Consider the following 21549-nt stretch of genomic DNA (forward strand, 5'->3'; position numbering starts at 1 on the left):
ATGGATCTATTCTATATTTTACACATGATATTGTTATTAAATTTGTTTGCCTTTCTAATTTCACTGATGAAGTGTATAAAGTGCTGACAGAGATAGTAGGTATTACTCTTTTTTTTCTTTCTTTACAAAAAAACATTAACGGCAATATTACAATTCAAACAATTACAGAACAGGCAGCATTTTGAGTATATTAAAATACACCAAATAAAAAATTAGAAATAAATTTGTATAATGTAAAAAAACAACAACCTCAAATTAAGGAAAAAATGATGCCACTTAAATAAAGTACTTTAAGCAATACTGCAAACCAGCTTAACTCATTTATTTCAAATACTGATACTGTCTGCTACACGAAGGATTTATGCGACGTGTACTTACATCGGCTTTTATTTTGAAATGCAGCCGGATCTTATACCTTAGGTGACAGCTCACTCTGACACACCGGAAGCAATCGTCCGTTTTGGTGACGCTGCATTAGACTGCAAGACATGGACCGGTCTAGTAAGTGAATTAAATCATACATTTTGTATGAAATGTTAGGTATGTATGTTTTCCGTGTGTTTTGTGTGCTTTTATGGGTCGCGAGTTTCAGAATTGGTGAAGAAATAGCACGCGGGCCGTGCAGTGTGTTGCTTCCTACTAACGATAGCTAGCCCGCTTGGTAATGTTAGCTTAACCTGAAATGAACGAGCGAGCGTTATCTCAATGAATGAATACATATCGTAAGAAGAGATTGTGAATTGTGAGAAATAATGTATTGTTTCCTCTCCTCGGTGTTAACCGGTAAATAAATACACCTTTGGAGCAGCCGGCAGGTTAACATGTTTCCGCGGTGTGTCCGCAGGGCTGCTCGGGTTGTTCCTCCTCAGCCTGGCTCTTGCTGGAGCTCAGGCGCTCACACCGGCGCACTACCTCTCCCTGTCTGATGTGGGCCGACTGCAGAACCTCTTGAGCCAACAGTTCACCGACCTGGACTCCGCTTACTACTCAGTTGTGGGTCTGACCAAGCTTGGAGCAACTGTTCCTGATCACGAGGTGAGGAAATCACTCTATTATGCGGTTAGCACATCTAATGCAGAAGAATCTTTGAACAATCATTTAGCCATAATGTCTGGGCGCTTTATTACATGAAATGTTGTCCTCAGTGTTCTCTGGATTTAAACTGTGTTTTTGTAAATTGTATGCAGGAAGTATGCCAGTTTCTCAAATCCCAGCTGGATCCCACAAGTGTTGACTCTCTCTTCTTTGCTGCTGAGACCAGTCAAGCCATTTCAGGATGTGAGGTATGCTTGTGTCTGCTGTCTAATCTGCCCTACTGCCAGTCTTTATGTTCAAAAGCATCTTTAGATGTGTAGCTGTGCCTGATAATATTGAAAAAAAATTCACCATATTGAGGTCAGGGTGTTAAAATAATTATAAAAGATCATTCGCAAATATTCCACCATCATTCCGCATACGACAATATTCTGAATCTGATTTGGGTCTTGTAAACTGCATTCTGAATTAAGCCTTTTTCCAAAGGTAGCACAGGACATGTGGAATATGCCAGCATTATTTGGGTTTTAGGAGCATTCTTTAGACACGTGTACAGCACATTCAGAAATTTGGTTTGCAACAGACAGCCTCTTGCCTGTTTACCGTCAGCTTTCTGCATTGTCGTGGATGTGCTGTAAACAAACCAACAATTTGCATGGCTGGGGTAGGGATGCAAATCCTAAAGAATAGCCCACATTTTAATGGAAAGGAGAAACACACTTACTCTTAAACATTAAGAAAAGCTTTGATATCAACAGGTTTTTGAATATATGCAAATATCGCAACACTGTCCCGTTTTAAGAAGGTGGTTGAAGGAATGAAAAAGGGAGGCTGTGTTTGCATAGTCAAGCAAGTCTGCATTAGGTGGAAAAATGTAAAAGAAAAAGTCTGATCTGCCATAAAGAAACATAATTGCACAAGCAGCTCCAGCCGTTCCTCACTTCCATTTTTTGACATGATAAACAACATGTTATGACACAATAATTGCAGTATTTACGGCTGCATGTAAACAGGAATATTAGTGGAATATTTATTTCCATAAGCAATGTAAACAGCTGAGTAGAATTATTGTCTCTTTCAGAATAAGGGTAAAAACTGGAATTTTTGTGCATATAAATATAGTCATGGCAAAGTGGAAGATGCTCTCCTCTAATTCAACCCTTCTGAGAACCGTCTGTTTATATGAGATTTTTGTCCACTTCATAGATCCCTGTGTCCAATGAAACTCGTGACATCCTTCTGGCAGCAGTCAGCGAAGATTCAACCATGACTCAGATCCACAGAGCCGTGAGTGCACTCAGCTCCCTGGGGCTTCCTCTGGCTTCCCAGGAAGTTGTAGGTGCCTTGACAGGTCGCATCAACAAGGAGGACAATGTTATGGCGTAAGTGTTAGTTGTGTTGGCAAGGGAGTGCTGTATCATTCTGCATGGAGAGTCTTGCAGTGTTCATGAGCAAATTATTGGATTTAAAGTCATTTAAATTTAAATTGTGTGTTCTGTGTGGACAGTATCACCTCAGCTCTGCTAACAGCAGCCCGCCTGTCCCAGCAAGCAGAACTTGGAGGAATACTGGAAGAAATTGAGGTGAGCTTTTATACGTCCACCAGGTGGTGCTGTGTCACTGTGTTTTGACTCAGCACAAGACACACTGCACCATTAAATGTCCAGAAATTATTATTATCATTATTATTATTATTATTAGAATTGAGTTTAAACACCTTTTTTCCTCTCAGGACCTGACAGCTCGTTTGGATGATCTTGGTGGCATCTACCTCCAGTTTGAGGAGGGACTTGAGGCGACTGCCATGTTTGTGACAGCCGCTTATTCCCTGTCAGATCATGTGGACATGGAGCCCCCTCTGAAGGAGGTATGATTTCTGTCTGTCAGGTGTCGGTCTTTCTCTGCATGGGTTTTTTCAGTGTGAAAGTGACTGAAGATGTGTTCTCCACACAGGACCAGGTCATCCAGCTGGTGAACTCTATCTTCAGTAAGAAATCCTGGGACTCTTTGTCTGAGGCCTTCAGTGTGGCAAGTGCCGCTGCCGCTCTCTCCAACAACCGCTTCCATGTGCCAGTTATTGTTACTCCTCAGGGCCCAGCCACAGTGTCCCACAGCCAGCCAACCCTGCAGGTACAGATGTTGGATCTCACACTAGCTTCAGTCCTCTTGCATGGTTTATAATCTCCTCAAAGTGACGCTGTTTCTCTGTGTGATTCACAGCTCCTTGTTACTGATGTCATGTCTCAACCACTGGCCTCTGCCAACGTGCTGGTGGAATCTGCGTACGCTGTGGCCTCCAAGAGTGTCATTCTGAACCAAGCACCTTTCACACTTAACGAGTATGTATCATTTTAGCTTTAAGATATTTATGAAGGTTCCCTTTACTGTTGAGCCAGTGTAAAAATTTTCAAACCAAATTGATGTTAAGCCAAACACTGGACCAGATCATTGTACTAAAGTTTACCACCAACCGTTGCACTTGACTTAGCAGCTGCTCCCAAATGCAATATACCAATACCGTGTCACAACAGCAAACAAGCATCCCACTATCGCATACCATCGTGTAACATCGGAGCTCTCTGTCCACACTGAATCCACTAAATATGCACATATGTTATTTTGTATAAACAAACCAAATAAATATCAGCTGTGCGCTCGGATCAGACTGGAGAGTTAACCACTTAAAAAGTGGGTGAGTGGCCTATGAGCTATCTTCCTACGTTTGTACTTTTTAAACAGAAAACCCCCATTGAATGCTGTGATATTAAATAGAAATTACATAAAATATAGCCAACAGGAAGTAGGTTGTTATTAGCGATGGTTACTTACCTCACCAGAAACCTTATTTTGTTTTTTGTAGTGAAAAAACAGAGGTATTGTTATCCTCATTTCAACTTTAGGAATCAGCCATTCCTCATGCATTGTGGTGCTTTCAAAGCGAGTGACAGGAATGACTAGAAACTGGGCGTCTGACAAAAGTTCAGCTCAAAATGGCGCATTGTGCAGCTCGGAGCCAGTTAGGACACCTCCACCGTGGACTTCAAATCTAAAATGATGCCATACTTGCATAGTTATAGTTTTTTTGAGAGACTAACTCTGCATTGTCTTGTCCCATCACCCAATAAAACACATGAACTTTCTCATAAACACAACGTGTGCCAGTCTACCCTCCAAGGTACTGTACTAGAGTTTAAACTCTTCTTTGTTGCCGGCCTCGACTCGGCAGCAAATTGCAGCATGGCCTGTCATACTAGTGGCTCTGTTTATGAACAAACATAGTATTATGTTAATCACAATAAAATTGCATATTACTATTACAGTACAAGTTGGAATAAGCATCCGAGTCCAGTTTGCCAGAATGTGTCATAATGCAAATGCTGGTTCATCCAGTTTGCATAAAATCAAACCAGTTTAAGCTCGTACACCAAAGCGGACCAGCAAGGCCGGAAATCAACCCAACTGTAGTTCCCCTCTACTTGAAAATTAGCTCACACACCTAAAGAAACATACGCACACAACCTTTCATTACCTCATTGCTGAGCCCACAAAGCTTACATAGTGTTCACAGAAGTGTTTAAATCATAATGCAAATAAAAGCATCACATAAGTATGAATTATCTGTTTCATTTACTGTGAAGATTATGTTTAACTAAGCACATTCAGTTTCTTTACAGTATTTACCCACTTAATTTATTTGTCTATTCATTTATTTATTTTTTCTTTCTGTTTCCTGATCCTTTTTTCCTGAATTTCAGTGGCGTCTTTGAACTGAACTTCATGTCCAACCAGCCAGCCAGTGGATATTACCAATTTACTGTTGCGGTAACCGGTGACAGCCGTCTTGTTGCTAATCATGTTGAGGTAAGGTGGCGGTCAGAATTGGAGACATAATATTTAACTGTAGTGGGATGGATTAGCCAAGTTTAATGCATGTAGTCAAAGTGTTTTTGGCTTGAGTTTGCTTGGTGGAGAAAGTGATGCAAATGAAGATGTTGTGTTGTTGAGTCAGAGGTGGGAGGTTGTGGCTGTAGCCTGTCTAGGTTGGCAGTCCATCTGAATATAATTGTTGTTATTGTTTGTTTAGGGATTGGTATGCTGCTCTCATGCTCTTACTTTATATGACTTTGTATTGTAACTCTGTCCACCTGCAGCTTAAAGTGAAGGTGTCCACTGAGGTGGCTGTCACTAATATGGACCTCTCTGTGGTGGATAAGGACCAGAGCATCGGCACAAAAACCACCAGGTAAGGAAACAAGTTTGATAAGTGAGGCTCTTTTCGCACGGCTATCGAATACTAAATGCTTTTCTCTTTTCAATGACTCAGGGTGGACTATCCGTCCAAAGCCAAGGCCTCCTTCACAGCAGACAGCCACCAGAACTTTGCTATGGCCTTCCAGCTGGTCGATGTCAACACTGGAGTGGAGCTTACCCCTCACCAGGTATGTAATCAGGGTGGGACATGAGCGCACCATACAGTTATCATGTGGTTGGCCAAAACAATCAGGAAAACAGCCAACCACTGCGACCACTCAGGAAAAATTGAGCTCTCTGTCTTTGTTCAAGTTAAGGACCGATTTATTTTCCCTGTCACAGACCTTTGTCCGGCTGCACAATCAGAAAACTGGCCAAGAGGTTGTGTTTGTGGCTGAACCCGACAGCAAGAATCTGTACAAGTTTGAGTTGGACACAGCAGAGCGCAAATCAGAGTTTGACTCCATGTCTGGTACCTACTCCCTCCACCTCATCGTTGGGGATGCCACCCTGGAGAATCCCATCTTGTGGAATGTGGTGAGTGTGTGCTCACACTTGATGGTGCTAATGAGGATTAATTACTGATGTGAGCTGATTTTCTAAAGTCAAGTTGTGGTCATTTCAAAGGCTGATGTCGTACTGAAGTTTGTGGATGAGGAGGCCCCAGCAGCCGTTCAGCCCAAGACTCTTTATGTACCCAAACCAGAGATCCAGGTAATGCTACTGCACTCCTTTCGTTTATATCAGATTAACTGCCTGATGATGGAAAATCCAGCAGCATGCAGGAGCTCTCAGTCCAGCAGTTTAAAATCTCCTCTTATCTCTGCAGCACTCTTTCAGGGAACCAGAGAAGAAGCCTCCAACAGTGGTTTCCAATACATTCACTGCACTCATCCTGTCTCCCTTCCTGCTTCTGCTCATCCTGGTAATATTTCAAAATAAAATGTTTTCTTGTTTTACTGTTTTTATTTTTGCCAACAGCTTGAAGGGAAAATCTGCCACCTTTTTTATGTGGATGTCCAACCAGTGATGTTTGTAAATGTAGTTCAAAGCAATACATTCCTCAGTCCGTGCTGAGTTCTCCTGCTCATGGAGCCATGACAGCAGTGCCTTCATGTACCAGGATGCATTGCGTGCAAGTTTCTGACATCCCATAACTACTGCTAGCCTATAGCTATTAATTTGGTGGCTAAAACATAGCATTACGTGACAAAAATACTCATGTCTTTTCCAGTTTGTTCAGGATCCTAAAGAGGGTTTCCAGCACAACTCTATCCAAATGAGGAATAAAACTTTAAAGCATAGTAATGCACACACAGACTCTCCAGGGTCTGGCATCTTACAAAAACTCCCCACTGTGAAATTTGTTGCAGCAGAATGATTCAGTTTTTGTTGGCCTCAGAGGGCAATTTGAGCAAAGGCACCATCAGATGGTCTTCGCTCTCAGTAGCTCAGGTTCTGAAGGGTACCCACCGGCTATATCCTCTATTCAGCCGCAGCCTCGGTTTCTCTCCACTGCATTTCTTCAGCAGCATGAATATCCTAAATATCTGAGTCAGCCAAACACTGTCAAATGCGTGTGCGTTACGACTGCTCGACTTGGGAAAAAATCATAGTTGTAATTATTTTAGTCAGTATTGAGATCATGATTAGATAACACCATTAATCACTGACTTTGGAAACATCATAAGTTTTCTTTATTACAGTGCATGCTCCTGAACTAAAAAAAAAAAAATTCCACTGATTGACTCATTCAGGTGATGCAGTAGTAAATGAAATGTTAGCATAATGTAATGTTAGTATTAGCATAACATAATGACAGGCTGCACCTGCAGGGGTCGTGGTGGCAGCAGTTTATCTTTAGAAACAAAGTCACTAAATCTAGAGAGAAAGTCAGCAAGGTGGCAACACCACTGTGAAGGAAAGGGGTCCGCTGGATTTATAACACAAGACAAAACAAGAGCATCATTGTGAAACGGAATGCAATACAATAATTGTTTGTATTTAAATGATCTTGTTTTCATTATCATTGGAAAACAAAATCATAATTTAAAATGAAATCATCCTAACAGGATAACCGTTACGGAAAATGAATGAATGACTGAATAAATGAGCAGCCCCAATCTTTGTGCATATTTTGGTAAGCAATTTTTGCTGTTTGAAATGTACCTAGTTAGCAATACATGTAAAGAGAACGAGGAAATTCTGTTTTTGAGCAGCACCTAGAGCACGTCACCTGACTACCTGGAGGCTAAATCCAACCTGTAGTTCATCCTGCATCCAACTTCGTCACTGTATCGACAAGTGGTGGCGCTCGATGCAGGCAAAAACAGCAGACTTTAAAGCTGCAAACTCGGCTTTCTCTGTCAATATAACACACACACATTGAAATGTGTTGCTTCAATTGACTACATGTACCATCAACACTGATTGGACGTCCATATAAAAGGTTCCCTTCACCTGTAGAGCAGCTTACGTATGGAGATCATTTTTAAAAATAAAATTAAAACTAATTTACTTCTATTATTAATCAAAACCTTTTTTAGTAGAGCTTTCAGCTTTGATATTATTGTTGTATGCACCATGGTCTAGTTTCTTTACCCAGAAAAGCTCTTCAGTAGGAAGCTTTCATAAACACTGAATGAGGCTCCAGTACTGCATGAATATAATGTTTATTTAAATTTGAAATCACAAAAGCGACATTGTATTTGTTTTTCCCTGGCATTTGCAGCGCTGACTAATAGTTATTGTTGCAGTGGAACAGCGCATTGTGTGATAGGTGATAAACAGTTTTTCAGCCCCTTTGTTTGCAGCTCTTGCAGGGGACGAAACTCACATTGTCTTTTATTCCCCCACTTGTCTGTAGTGGTTTAAGCTCGGAGCCAACATCTCCAACTTCAGCTTCTCTCCCAGCACCATTCTGTTCCATGTCGGCCACGCAGGTTAGTCCCAATCTCTGAAATGAATGTTTATCACAGATGTGTTTGTTTTACAGCCTTGTCATCAACTGTCCATCTGCTGTTGTTCACAGTGATGAGTGAATGGCAGTAATGACTGTGGGGAAACATCCTGCATTATCATAATTTGCGTGATGCATTATTCATAAAATTCCACACATAAAAACTTTGTATGAAACATTGCCCCAACCCCACCCACATCACCTCTAGTTCATTATTAAGTTAGCTTTGTGTGTGTCACAGTTAAAGTTCCATCCAGATTTTACAGCAGTTTTGCAGAATTTTGAAAAAATTGGCAAAAGAAAATGCAAATTAATGATTTCTGTTCACTACATTATGATTAGGAGGTAATGTGCAATAAGTTGGCAATCCTCCAGTAAACATACTTACAGTTTTTAAACTTGATTAGGTCATACCGGACTACTTGAAAGTGCACACACATTTCAAAAAAACGAAATGCCAATGAAGCCGGCATATTCAAATGTTAATATGTACGTTAGGGGCGTCGGTGGCTTAGTGGTAGAGCAGGTGCCCCATGAACAAGGCTGTTGCCGCAGCGGCCCGGGTTCGAGTCCAGCCTGTGGCCCTTTGCTGCATGTCATCCCCTCTCTCTCCCCCTTTCACACTTAACACTCCTGTCCATTAAGGCAAAAAGCCCAAAAACATGTCTTTAAAAAATAAATAAATATGTACATAAAAAACAAAATTAATTATTTTAATGGGATTTGAGTTCATGTCCATATAAGTAAAAATCATTTAAGACAAATAATATAAATTTTATTCCACAAATATTTCTTATTTCTCTTCCTATATTTCTGTACAACAATAACTATAAAGATTCATTGCCGGCACCATATTTAAATAATGGTCACATGACAGAGACAAGCAAACTTTTCTTAAGTTAAAAGGTAAATTACTTGTCTGTGAATGCTCGGGATCAAGCCTAAAAAAAAATTCCTGTCTGCTCTTGTTAAAGATTTTTAAGAATATTAAAATATCTCCAGAAACTCACCATCGGAATTGTTGATACATGCAAAGGCACATCTCAATATTTTCACCAAAGTGAATGTACCTGGAAAACTCAAGTGCCGAAAAGCCTGTTATGTTACTATGGTAACCGTGAGTTGTTGTCACCAGTTGTAGCTGTGGCATGAAAGATATTTTGAAGGTTTGAAGATATGATATGGAACTTTTTTTGCATATATATATATTTTTTTTTTTTTTTTTTTTGAGTTGTGTGCTTAAATGATCCCAAACATTTCCAGCAAAGTTAAAACCTAGAGAAGTCTGTAATTTCAGTCGAGGACATGGTCCGTGTCATTTGGTCACTGTCGCCTGTCAGTGGTGCCATTCCCCCGCTTCAGGGTTCAACATTAATGTGGATTTGCGTCATCTTACAAACTTTGTCTTGAGCAGACACCGTTTATCACCAGTGCCTGATAAGTACTGCACATGTGCATCTCTCAGCAGAGATGAGACGAAAACAAGATGGCTCACTCCTTTGATACTTCCGTCAGCAGCCCAGGAGAAAAGTATTACAAATATTTTAGATCTTTGACATTTTTGCCTATATATTTTAACTGCATGAATGATTTTAGTCAGTGGACGTCTGTATTTTATGTTATCAGAGCAACAAGCTGAACAAAAACCTTAGTTGCAGCTCAGCTTTAGCCCCTGCCTTACAGGACAGCATCGGAGAAATGCTGTTTTTCAATGAGACATTCCAGTGTTCTTGCCAGTTAAAATCACCAGATCTGTTAATAATGAAGAGGAGGAGACCTTAGCGGGTAATTCAGCTTCTGGTAAAAACCTCCTGAACAGCTGGAATTTAAGTTATCAGAGAACAAAGTTGAGCATATATTAGCAGGAGCCTGGCTTGCAGCCTCTCCACAACAAGCTGAACAGTGTCAGAGAAACGTTGATTTTTTTAATGTGAAACTGCCGTATTAAGTGCTTTTACGGGTTTTAACCTCCTAGTCTGTTTGTTTTTGAGAGGAAGAAACCTTTGTGGATATTTCAGTTCCTGGTAAAAACCTCCTGAAAAATGAACACTGAAGAAATTGTAACCGGGAGAAACTGACAGTTATGATATAGCTCTGCCTTTTGTTGATTGAGACATCCCTAGCAACAGAAAATTATATTGTATCTTTAACATGGTGATTTTGATAGCCATTTTGTTTGGATTTTAATGTTCCAGCCTACTCTGTTTTATTTCAGCCATGCTCGGCCTGATGTACGTCTACTGGACTCACCTGAACATGTTCCAGACTCTGAAGTACCTGGCGATTATCGGCGGTGTAACTTTCCTCGCCGGGAACCGCATGCTGGCCCAGAAAGCAGTGAAGAGGTATGTCTCCTGATGGCACACGTCACAAATGGTTCCTAGAGAGTCCTCAATGGCAGAGAGAATGCCTAGCCCCTTTTCAGATGACGAGGACTCGGGTGCTTTGAGGCCTCTTGGTAGTTCTTAGCCTTAAACCTGCGGTAAAGTGCCTATCCCATATCCTAGCTCCTCAGTTGGTCCCCAGAGGCCGACATGAATACCAGGCTCTCTGTCAGAAGAACAGCTCATGCCTACTTGGACCAGGAGAGAAGCGTGGCAGCAAGATCTGCAGGAGTGATGATCTAAGTGGGCAATTTCCTCACCATCAATATGTAGAGCCCTCAAGGGGCCAGAGTGAGCAATTTGTAGCTCATGTCTCTGACTCAAAACATCACTCTGTAATTGTTCACTTTTACTTCTTGCTTTTACGACAGCCCATTTAACCCTTTTAAGCAAGTGAAAAATTCCAATTAATGATTTCACAAATGTAATTTTTCCAGTGAGGCCTTTTTTTTCTTCTTCTTCTTCTTTCCTGCTAGCCTCTGTCTCCTTGAAGCTGGTGCCTGTGTCTTTTTAACCCCTCTCTCCACACCTCGCTGTCTCTGTACTCCTTTTTCAGGATTGCAGCAGAGCAAAGTAGTAGGTTGGCAAAGTATAGGAGCCTACGATAAAGCCCCCATTTGTAACAAATGAGTCGGTCGCACTTCCAGGCTGAAGTAAGGGCATCCTCATAGTTGGCATCCTCAGTGCATTTCCATAGTGGCTGGCAGCGTGCATGGCTGTGTGGTGCTCAATCATTCTAACGCAGAGTGTTCACGTGTACTTGCCGCCCTCCCCCTTGTTTGCCTCTCACTCATTTCACCATGATCATTACGACCATGGCCATACCGGCACTTTGGTAGTCCCTCCATTGTGGTCTAACACCCATGGTCCTTGCTGTGTTAATACTTTTGAGTGACATGTTTTGTGTTCATGAGCCAAGGTATGCATCGTCCAGATCTTAGACATTTGTCATGAGAATTACTCCGTGTTCTTGCCAAAATATATTGTTGTGGAAGAGTGTACATTAAAATGCATGTTTGAGCCTTTACATGACTTGTCAAAGATCGGACATGAAATCAAACCTCCAAGATTTCATTCATGTCATGTATGTTATAACTAATGTTTGCCTTTCTTTCTCTCCTCTACAGACTTGAGAAAAAATAAGAGCAAGAAAATTAAAAGAAGACACTGACGAAGCTCATTTTTTGTTTCCAAGGAGTCATTCAACGATGCATCAAATCAGACTTTAAACATGGCGTGGCAGTTCAAGAAACCAATCGACAGTTAAACATGCGGTTTGTCTGTGTTGCCAAATGGAATAAATCGAGATATCACAGCGTCTCCGAGGACAAACGTTCGCTCACTGACCGATACTCTTACTGAGGGCTGTAAAGCTACTGATCATTGCACTTCATCTTCCTGTGAGATTTGTTTTCTTGTTGTCCAACATGCCAGTGTTTTCTAAGAGAGCTGGGATTTTTATTTGTGGTTTCTTGATGGATTTTGGGTTGTTCTGTGTTTTTTTTTTTTTTTTTGTACATTTCTCTATTTTCGCTCAGTGCCCATTTCACCTCGTAACAGAAGCTGTTAGTCAACTTGTGTCAGCTGATAAAAACCATTGGCAGCAGTACTGATACTTTGAACATTACTAACTATGCCAGTGTGTTTGCCCGTTTGGTGCATCAGATGTGTAGGAGAAACGGTTGTCCCCTATTTGATACAGAGTTGGCATCCCCCAGAAAAAATTGTTGATAATGAAATATGGGCAATTTGAGGAAATGATTTTTTTTCTAATGAAGAAGAGGAAATAAAGAATTTGAGGTGAATCTTTGTTGTTTTTCTTCCTTTACTATAGGGAAAATATCAAATACATCTTAAAGGGACAATTCACTCCCAAATTAAGAATATATACTTTCCCCTTTATCTTTCTACTGACCTATACCTACACATAGGAAGCGTACATCTTGTCATGGACAAGAGGCGCATGCTGGTGATGATGTAGACATTGATGTCCTGCTCAGCTGAGCTGTAACTTTAGCTTGCTCAGAGGTGCTAGGTGAGCTAGTGGCAGATGCATGCTTCTTTCTTGTGATTCGGTTGGCAGGTATAGTTCTCTAGAAAGAAAATAGTTCCTACATGAAACTGCTCATAACAAGGTATTACCTTGAGTAACTGAGTCATGATTTCTGGAAAGAGACATTGCTGTTGATAATTCCCTCTGTGTTTCCCTCAGTGTGTCCTTGCTGAGTGTCTGTAGAGGGTTTGTAACAAGAGAGAATATTATACCAAACAGACCATAACTTCTAAACCAGCCACTTGATTTGGTTAACTTAGACTGCCGAAGCCTCATGACTTCAGCTTAACGTAGAGACACACGCATGCACAATACCAGGACTCCAGAGCCACACTGAATGCAATCTTATTTAATGTTGTTCATTCAAGTGAAAGAACCTGTGAGGGACTTTGAGCTTTAAAGCCAATGAAAACATTTTCTCAGCTTCTTAATATAGAAAAGTTTTGGTTTTCACCTGTTTTTTTATGCACATTTTAAATTTGTGCATTGAAAAAACAAGTGGAAACATTTGATAAAAGGTAAATATTAGCGCCACCTAGTCTATATTGATGAATCAACTCCTGGTTTTCAAATAACAGAAAAAAGCACATACATTTGCATTTTCTTTTTTCAGAATTTCGAAGATCCTCTTCAAATTTGTGCTTTATTTGAATGGAAACCCAACTAGTGAGAGATATTCCTTTTCCTGTTGGTTTTTTTTTGTCTGTGCTATTTTTATTGGTTTGAAGTGGGTGAGACTCACCTGGAAACACTGATGTCACATACTTCTGTGCACCAGAAGGATTCAGCACCATGTGAATCAGAACGACTGTTAGCTTAGGTTGCTTAAAATTAAATCTGGTCCACGCCCACACAGTCCTGATGAAACTGATTAGAGTTTTTGACTATAAAACTACTAATAAATAGTACCAATAGATGTTTTTTTTAAACTTCAATTTCTTTTTATTCATTCATTCATTCATTCATCTTCTAACCGCTTCATCCTCTTGAGGGTCGCGGGGGGGCTGGAGCCTATCCCAGCTGACATCGGGCGAGAGGCAGGGTACACCCTGGACAGGTCGCCAGACTATCACAGGGCTGACACATAGAGACAAACAACCATTTACACTCACATTTACACCTATGGACAATTTAGAGTTATCAATTAACCTGCATGTCTTTGGACTGTGGGAGGAAGCCGGAGTGCCCAGAGAGAACCCACGCTGATACAGGGAGAACATGCAAACTCTGCACAGAAGGGCTCCCACACCCGGGATCGAACCGGCAACCCTCTTGCTGTGAGGCGAGAGTGCTAACCACCACTCCACTGTGCCACCCTGCTGATTTCTTTTTATTTAATCAAAAATATATACAGTCTGATGTTATAGAGAAATACTTTCCTAGGTTTTTAGGGGCTTTAAATGACCCTAACCTATCCTTTTATTAAAAGTATTATCAGCAAAATGTTCCAAAATGTCATTTCATAGTATCAGGTAGTTTAACATATGTCAGTGCATTCTGTCTGGATAATTGGGTAAAGTGGGTAAGTGAATAGGGCACCCACAGCTTATTTATGTTTTGTATATGTAAGATCTGTCAAGTAACTATAGCTGTCAGATACATGTAGTGGTGTGAAAAAAAAGCAATATATTTTTCTAAAAGGTGGTAAAGTACAAGTATAAAGTAGCATAAAATGTTTTGTACTTTGTACTTTTCACCCCATACCTAGTTCAGCATTACCACACAAATTTTATGACATGTCTTGATTCTTAAAAGACATTGTTGTTCAAGATTTCAGTAATATCATTATTGTTTCAGTAGCCATGTAAACGTGAGTATTTCTGTTAAAGCACGAGTACCCAGTGCCATTTTTCCACAGTCACGAGCCGGGCTGCAGGTTTTCTTCACAGCTTTAATGGAAATAAAAAACATATCATGAATCATTTTCATCTGCAGGAAACATGTTGCAGTGATTGTGATGAAAAGTGCCGTCAGCGAGGAGCACTGGCGTCCTTCTGATCCTCCAATCTCAACTCAGTAGTCTGTAAAGAGGAAAGACTCCGGTTAGTGACAAACTAACAGTCAGTATGTCAGTACTGTATGCTTTCATTAGAGCTCTGAGCTCCAGAGTGTGTACTGAGTGCTTTAATGGTCTTCATTTACCTGGGCCTCATGACATTCCCATGCACTCCTGTGTATCTCTGATTGCTTTGGATGGATGTTAGATCTTCTTTATACGTCCCTTCATAGATATCTGACTGACGCTTCATGTAGGTCTCACTTTCATGTCTGTAGAAACATCAGTAATTCATGTTTCATTGTGTATTTCTGTTGGTAACCTGAAAACATACTGTGCTGTTCCAGCTCATTGGAGTGACATCATTCCTCTTGTGTTACGTACCCCAGCCGTTTGCCCATGATTGTCTGAAGGAACTTCCTGGCAGAGATTTGACCCAGGACTTTCCTGTAACTGTTTGTAAAGATGGCATCAGCGTGGCGTCCTGAGCTAAAATCAGAAACAGGACAATTTACAGCAATTCAGTTATAACACAACAGTGTTCTTGAATGGCTTTTAGAAAAAAAGATTAATTGCAGTGCAAGTAAGCAGCAAAAAAAAAAAAACAGGTATACGGTCAGAGGTGTGGACTTGAGTCATGACTTGGACTCGAGTCAGACTCAAGTCACAAATCTGATGACTTTAAACACTTGTGAATTCACTTGTGCTTTTGGGCAAGTCTAAAAATTGAATAGTATGTGATTTAAAGAGTTTGCCACGAATCATTTCATTTCCCTTAATTTCCTGAATCCACTGTGTTTAAAACAATCTGTCAACATCCAGTCAAGTTGCAGGAGAGAACCATGAAGAACTAAGATGAGGGCCAGTTAGAAAAAAAAAATTACACAAAAGATAATTTTATTCATGTTAAAAAAAAAAAAAAGTTTAAAAAACAAATACAAAGTTTAAAAAGCATTCATGATTTGCTTATTCAATATATTATTACTCCTATGGTAAGATGGCATTACATTTGGCTAAGAGCACATTGTGACTTGTTTAGGACTTGAAATTCAAAGACTTGGGACTTGACTTAGGACTTGCCTGTCTTGACTTGGGACTTGAGTGCAAAAACTTGAGACTTACATGTGACTTGCAAAACAATGACTTGGTCCCACCTCTGGTATCTGTCCATTTTATAGGGTCGTTTCACTTAAATTACCAAAAAGCACTTTCTTCACCAGCCATGCAGATAATTAAGGTTTTTGTTGCCCAGATTTTTAGATATCTTTCTATCTCACCTTGCTGTGAACACTTTTCTATCTTCTTAAAAGTAAATAGTTCCTATAAAAACTGTTAATGGAGAGCACTGTGACTAGTGACTTGTGCACTTTTTCTGAAAAGACATGTTAATGTTAAAGTTTTTAAATGTATAGAGTCACACACACAGTGACACGGCTAACTGTTAGCATCACATGGTTAATGTAACCTGGTGGTTATCAACAAGTTTAAGAACAGAGTAGAATTGCTTCGGTGAGAATGGATGTTAACCGCTGCGGGCCTGATTAAAAAAATCTGTAGGGACTGATTAAAAGTCCAGTGTGTAGGATTTAGTGGCACCTAGTGGTGAGGTTGCAGATTGCAGCTGACTGAAAATGAAACGGTGGCTCACACAAATACACACATGAGGCCCGTTTCCACTGCAGGAACTTCGGGGTAATTTTACGGGGCCGGGGCCGTTGGTGCGTGTCTCCACCGCAGGAACCACCCCCTAAGGACAGAGTTCCGGAACTTTTACGGGGGCTAAACAAGTCCCTGCCTCGGAGTAGGTACTCAGAACGGCCTCGAAAGACTCCTGGCTGGGGCTTGGGATTTACTTGGTGCTGATTGGATATACTCAAGGAGGGATATGATGTCAACAGAAAGCAACAAAATAGCCGGCATTTTTAAAACTTAGCAGACGAGGATTAGCTCGTTCATATAGCTTCCTCCGCCATGTGAAAAAAACTCACTAAATGGCCTGTGAATATCTTAGTTACAACATGATTAAGCTAGCAAAGCAGTTTTGTGTTGCTATGTGTGGTATTTATTCAGTTTTGGGAAATCACGATGTCTAGAAAGCATCAGTGGCTGCTGCTGACAGGGACAGCTAACAGCAGGCTAACATCAGGACGTCATCTGTTAAAAGCCTCCCGTTGTCGGATACGACATGAAACTACTCCAGTTAGCTCAATCATGTTGTAACTAAGACATCCACTGGAATTTTTTTTTTCACGGGCCATTTAGTGAGTTATTACAGACACCGCTAAGGGCTAAGGGCCATTTAGTGAGTTATTACAGACACCGCTAAGGGCTAACAGCTAACGGCATCCCTACGTTGCCCCGGTAAATGGTCGCGCAACGATTACGTCACATCCAGAGCCCGTAACTTTACAGGAACCTTCCTCCTACTCCGCTCTTTCAGTGGAGACACGGCGGTTGAGAGGGCCGAGTGAGAGGACGTTCCTGTAGTAGTTCCTGCCCCCCAAATAGTACCAGGAACTTCTTCAGTGGAAACGGGCCTATGGCCTCCTCTTGAGCCAGTGTTTGGTTTGTCCATTCTGGGCTACTGTAGAAACAACATGGTAGACTCTGTGGAGGAGGACCTGCTCTGTATATAGATATAAATTGCTTAACCTAAGGTAACAAAAACACAGTGATTCTTAGTTTCAGGTGATTATACAGTAATGAAAACATAGTTATGAATATTATATTCCATTTTTAACAGTTCATCCTGCTAAATCCTACACACTGGCCCTTTAAGGGTGGCAGAATTCTTAGTGGCAGATATCTCAAAAACCAGATCTATCTGCACTCGTAAATACCACCAGAGAACTGAGGTTTTTTTTAAACCAGATTCTGGATCAGCCTCTGAATCCATATTAACAAACTGACCGTAACTCTGCTCGCTCCCTGGGGGGACTTGTTTCTTCCTCCAGCTGCTCTGATGGATTCTTTATAGAAGATGTCATCAGGATGGATGTATCCCTCTGGCCGAACCTGAAAAATATCCTCATTATCTTAATGAATGAAGAACACTGTATTCAAATATCTTCACACACACTATACCATACTGATATGTAAATGTAAATTTAATTATTACACAGAGTCTTAATGGTCAAGATGGATTTTAAACTAAGAAAAAAAAGCCTCAATCTTCTTTTTACAATATTTTCAATCTCATAAAATTAGACATTCTGCTGCTGTGGCACAGGACTCTGTGATTAAACTGCAGTGTGATGACTAATACAGACATCTTGACCCTTTTTAGCATAACAAGTGCAGAAGGCACAGCTGTGACATGCAGAGTAAACGTCATGTGCCTCGTACAAGGATGTGGCCATTCTTTGAGCCCTGACACTGTCATCAAGTGATTATCTGTCAGCATTGAGCTCAAATCAGTGTTATTCTGAGTCTATCTTCATCTGTATGTTATCTACTTCACCGGTAGATTATATATTTTCTGTTGTTTAGATACCCACACTAAACTGTAAACATGTATATATATTTAAAAAATAAACCCTAAGCACGCTGTATATACTGCATATACTGTCATATCCAAATATCTCATGTATATAAAGCCACAGTTAATCTTCCTGTGTTTATTCCAGCACCCTTTGCATTCTGCTCTATAGCAAATAAAATACAGAGTCAAATTTTGAAAATTCCATGTTTGTGTACACAGGTAATACCTGGTCAATAAAGCACATCATAATTCTGATCTTCATGTTTTATTTCTGGTTTTAATTTTTTCCATATCACTTAGAGCTCTCCAACTATCAGGTGTTTTCTGAAGCTGAGCAATATTTGATGAAGAAAACCTGTGGTTTTAATTTGTCAAAGATCCATTTAAAAATCCTTATTCAGTATATTAATATTCTTCAATAAGTTTTCAGCACTTCTGCTGCCATTGGTAGGTATCTACAGATCTGAACATTTGAGTTGACCACTCATTAAGAGTTGAATAACTTTAAAAGCATTAAAACACTAACATTAAAAAAAACAGTAAAGTAAATTAAAGTAAATCTGTCAGGACTTACCTAATGGATGGGTAGAGCGGGGAGCCTGATAAAGACATGACCAGGCAACAAAACAGCAGCAGTGCAGCTTTCTCCATCCTCACAGCTAGTCCTGAAGAAGAATGAACAGCTAGAATAAATGACAGGAGTAGAAATTACATTAGAAAAAACGCTGAAACCACAGTTTCCTTCAACCAGCCTCATCGCTCTGCTGAAGGCACTGAAGTTGCAGCAGGCAGAGGTGTGTACTATGATGGAAAATGTCAACATATAATCTGAAATGTTGAAATTTTAAAAGCATGGACATTAAATGTCTGATAAACACATTACACATGGTGGAAGACTTACCTTGATATTTTGTGTCCCTGTAGTTCCTCTTTATTTGGTGCCTTCAACTCTCATCATCTCTCACTGCCAGGAACGTCTGGGCAGAAAAACAACCTCTGGAAGAGTACTGTTTGTTATCCCTGCATCCATGGTCAGTTTATACTGAACCTGTAGCTCCCAGTCACTCCCACATCACACATGATCACACTCTCTCTCTCTTCCCAAGGCTGAGTGGTCTGCATGCTCTCGCCCTCTTTTTGTCCTTCTCTCCTTTCTCAAGCTCAAGTTTGCTTTATCACTATGACCATAAGCAAATAACAGAGATGCCAAACATGTTGTATGATCTGGCACATGTACTTTTAGACCACAGGTGGCGCTCAAGCACCTACTCTTTTAGCCTCTGACTAGATAAGTGCCCTCTTTGCAAGACTTTTTTGGGGGGTTATTTCTATTTTAAATTTTATTTATTTATTTATTTATTTATTTTGGCCCATGGCAAGGCTCAAGCACAGATAGACCCCCAGGTGGTACTCTAACACCTGCCTTTTTGGCCTCTGATTAAGTAAGTGCCCTTTTTGCAAGACTTTTTTTCTGTTTCAAATTTCATATTTTTAACCTGTTTTCATTCCCAAGTCATCAAATACCAAAACTTCATCACAGCCCTAGGTGTCTGATAGCAACGCTCAAGGGACCCCTTTAGCGGGAAAAATATGTTTTGGGCTTAAATAAGTTCAGTTGTCACATAACCTAACATGATGTAAATATGCACGCGAGTCACATCAGTGCGTGATGACTGTAGTTTGTGTAATGTTACCTTTAAATAACTGTGACTTTTGGTTTCACATGGAATGTACGTATGTAAGCTCTATAATGTTACATTAAAAGTGCACTGATTTTGTTTCACATTGGACACAAACTGCAGTCTACTGGGTGAAAGTCCGGTTTTGTTTGACCCCCTTCTCGCTCTTTATTCTTGAGTCCTCAATCTCAATCCAAGCCTGATGGGTCTTAAAAAGCTTCATGGGTTGGAGTAGGTTTGGGCCAAAAATGTACGCTAATTAGCCAGGGTTTTTTTTTTAATAAAAAAAATGTGAAAAGGTAAGCACTCTGTACTTAATTAATTTCATTATTACTTATTTGAAATATAAATTCAACATATATTACAGATATTATATTTTAATTGATTAATCGATATCATCTTCCATTTCTTTTGCCTAAGCCTGGTAGCTCCTTAACCACTTCGTCTGTTTCAGCAGCAGACAGCAGCACCTTCTCCTTCTCTCCCTGCAGGCAGGAAGAGAAGGAGAGGGAGCAGCCAGGCTCTGTGCCAGGCTCCGTGTTCTTCTTCCCAGCCCAAACAGGGAGCTTCTCTGGTGGGGACATACAGTGTAGAGAGGCGGTGATCCTCTGAGCTGGTCCATTTTCTGCTGGAGAACCGCATAGCTAGCGCTGTGAGACAGCCGGTGTGTCCGGAGTGTTAGAAGCTGACTGGTCGTGGGGGCTTGGTCAGACTCGGGCTCAGTATTTTATGTGATGATCTTGGATGGGCCGGGTTTGGCCCTCAACTCACATGGGTTGGTTCTGCTTGGGTTATAATTTTTTTGGCCCATTGAGAGCTCTACTTTATCTACAACATCAGTTGCTCCCAGCATCAAGTAGACTATTACTGCAGATGAGTGTATATTGCGGTCAGTGAAGAGCCTGGTACGTCTCATAAGGACGCTAAAGGGTGCATTTGGCACTGATATCACATGTTGAGGGATCTGAGTTCTAATTCTGTTAGACAGCCACCACAGTTAAGGTGCTCTGCAGAACAGCATCCGTGTCTGCCTGCCCTGCCCTCGATCTTAGTTTTGCTAATACTACTTTAGTAAAACTACATATGGCCTGATTAAAGTACCAAAAGTTAACATTGTTATCATGCAGAATGGTCCATACCAGAAAAATGGATATATTACTGATTTATGGACCCATTAATCACTTTTATGTTGCAGCTGGTAAAGTTTGTGCTAATCTAATTAGGCTACTATAGGCCTACTGCTAGGTAGCTTATGAATTTCCCCTAGATATCTATGCAATTTTATCTTGATCTATAATAAAATATCCTAATTTATTTGTTGAATATACTTTTTTTTATTAATCTGAATCTGTAAAGTTACTAAAGTTATCAAATAAATGTGGGTTAAAAGTACAATAATAGAGGAGAGGAGAGGAGAGGAGAGGAGAGGAGAACACACTTAGCCTGAGTCTAAAAAATTAAGAAATGTTCACAATAAAGGCTGTTCTCTAAATAAATAAAACAATAAACCAAACAGTCTACTATCTGTTTATTCAGAGAACAGCCTTTTTCATTCAATTTTGTGTAAACTTTTGATGATTTTTTAATCATCATTTATATGGAATGTGGAACTGTTTTCTTTGTCATTGCCTGTTCTTGTGATACATGTAGACATGGTGAATGGTAAAGACCATTGTCCGTGTGTGAATTTATAATTTTGTAGAACTCTGTT

At 40.3% G+C, this 21549-nt stretch overlaps 2 protein-coding genes across 4 annotated transcripts; one reads left to right on the forward strand and one right to left on the reverse strand.

Moving 5' to 3' along the window:
* Positions 1–408: 408 nt before the first annotated feature.
* Positions 409–12434, forward strand: rpn2 (ribophorin II). Of its 2 annotated transcripts, none has more exons than XM_050038240.1 (17): positions 409–501; positions 845–1035; positions 1188–1283; positions 2242–2417; positions 2543–2618; positions 2768–2902; positions 2989–3165; positions 3256–3374; positions 4791–4896; positions 5187–5278; positions 5360–5474; positions 5629–5823; positions 5914–6000; positions 6116–6211; positions 8153–8228; positions 10461–10590; positions 11757–12434. In XM_050038240.1, the coding sequence occupies exons 1-17, from the start codon at positions 489–491 to the stop codon at positions 11770–11772; spliced, it is 1896 nt and encodes a 631-aa protein (XP_049894197.1). In that variant the 5' UTR covers positions 409–488; the 3' UTR covers positions 11773–12434. The 2 variants fall into 2 exon arrangements, with proteins under 2 accessions (XP_049894197.1, XP_049894196.1); XM_050038239.1 differs by lacking the exon at positions 11757–12434 and adding an exon at positions 11186–11279.
* A 2156-nt stretch (positions 12435–14590) lies between these two features.
* ghrh (growth hormone releasing hormone) lies at positions 14591–19193 on the reverse strand. Of its 2 annotated transcripts, none has more exons than XM_050038530.1 (6): positions 19061–19193; positions 18734–18842; positions 17589–17693; positions 15063–15167; positions 14825–14950; positions 14591–14703 (listed from the first exon to the last, which is right to left on the reverse strand). In XM_050038530.1, the coding sequence occupies exons 2-6, from the start codon at positions 18808–18810 to the stop codon at positions 14691–14693; spliced, it is 426 nt and encodes a 141-aa protein (XP_049894487.1). In that variant the 5' UTR covers positions 18811–18842; positions 19061–19193; the 3' UTR covers positions 14591–14690. The 2 variants fall into 2 exon arrangements, with proteins under 2 accessions (XP_049894487.1, XP_049894488.1); XM_050038531.1 differs by having other exon boundaries at positions 18734–18824; positions 19061–19174.
* Between the last annotated feature and the right edge of the window lie 2356 nt (positions 19194–21549).

Source organism: Epinephelus moara, chromosome 24 (assembly GCF_006386435.1).
Source record: "Epinephelus moara isolate mb chromosome 24, YSFRI_EMoa_1.0, whole genome shotgun sequence".
NCBI classification, from domain to species: domain Eukaryota; kingdom Metazoa; phylum Chordata; class Actinopteri; order Perciformes; family Serranidae; genus Epinephelus; species Epinephelus moara.

Bases quoted from the DNA above. Each gene is read 5' to 3' on its own strand.
- rpn2 (XM_050038239.1), top strand. The intron at 2,418-2,542 runs GTAAGTGTTAGT...CTGTGTGGACAG, and splicing joins AAGGAGGACAATGTTATGGC to TATCACCTCAGCTCTGCTAA. The intron at 2,619-2,767 runs GTGAGCTTTTAT...TTTTCCTCTCAG, and splicing joins GAATACTGGAAGAAATTGAG to GACCTGACAGCTCGTTTGGA.
- ghrh (XM_050038530.1), bottom strand. From the start codon at position 18,810: ATGGAGAAAGCTGCACTGCTGCTGTTTTGTTGCCTGGTCATGTCTTTA. The intron at 15,168-17,588 runs GTCAGTTTGTTA...TTCTGATTTTAG, and splicing joins AGGGAGCGAGCAGAGTTACG to CTCAGGACGCCACGCTGATG. The intron at 14,951-15,062 runs GTACGTAACACA...ATGTTTCTACAG, and splicing joins ATCATGGGCAAACGGCTGGG to ACATGAAAGTGAGACCTACA.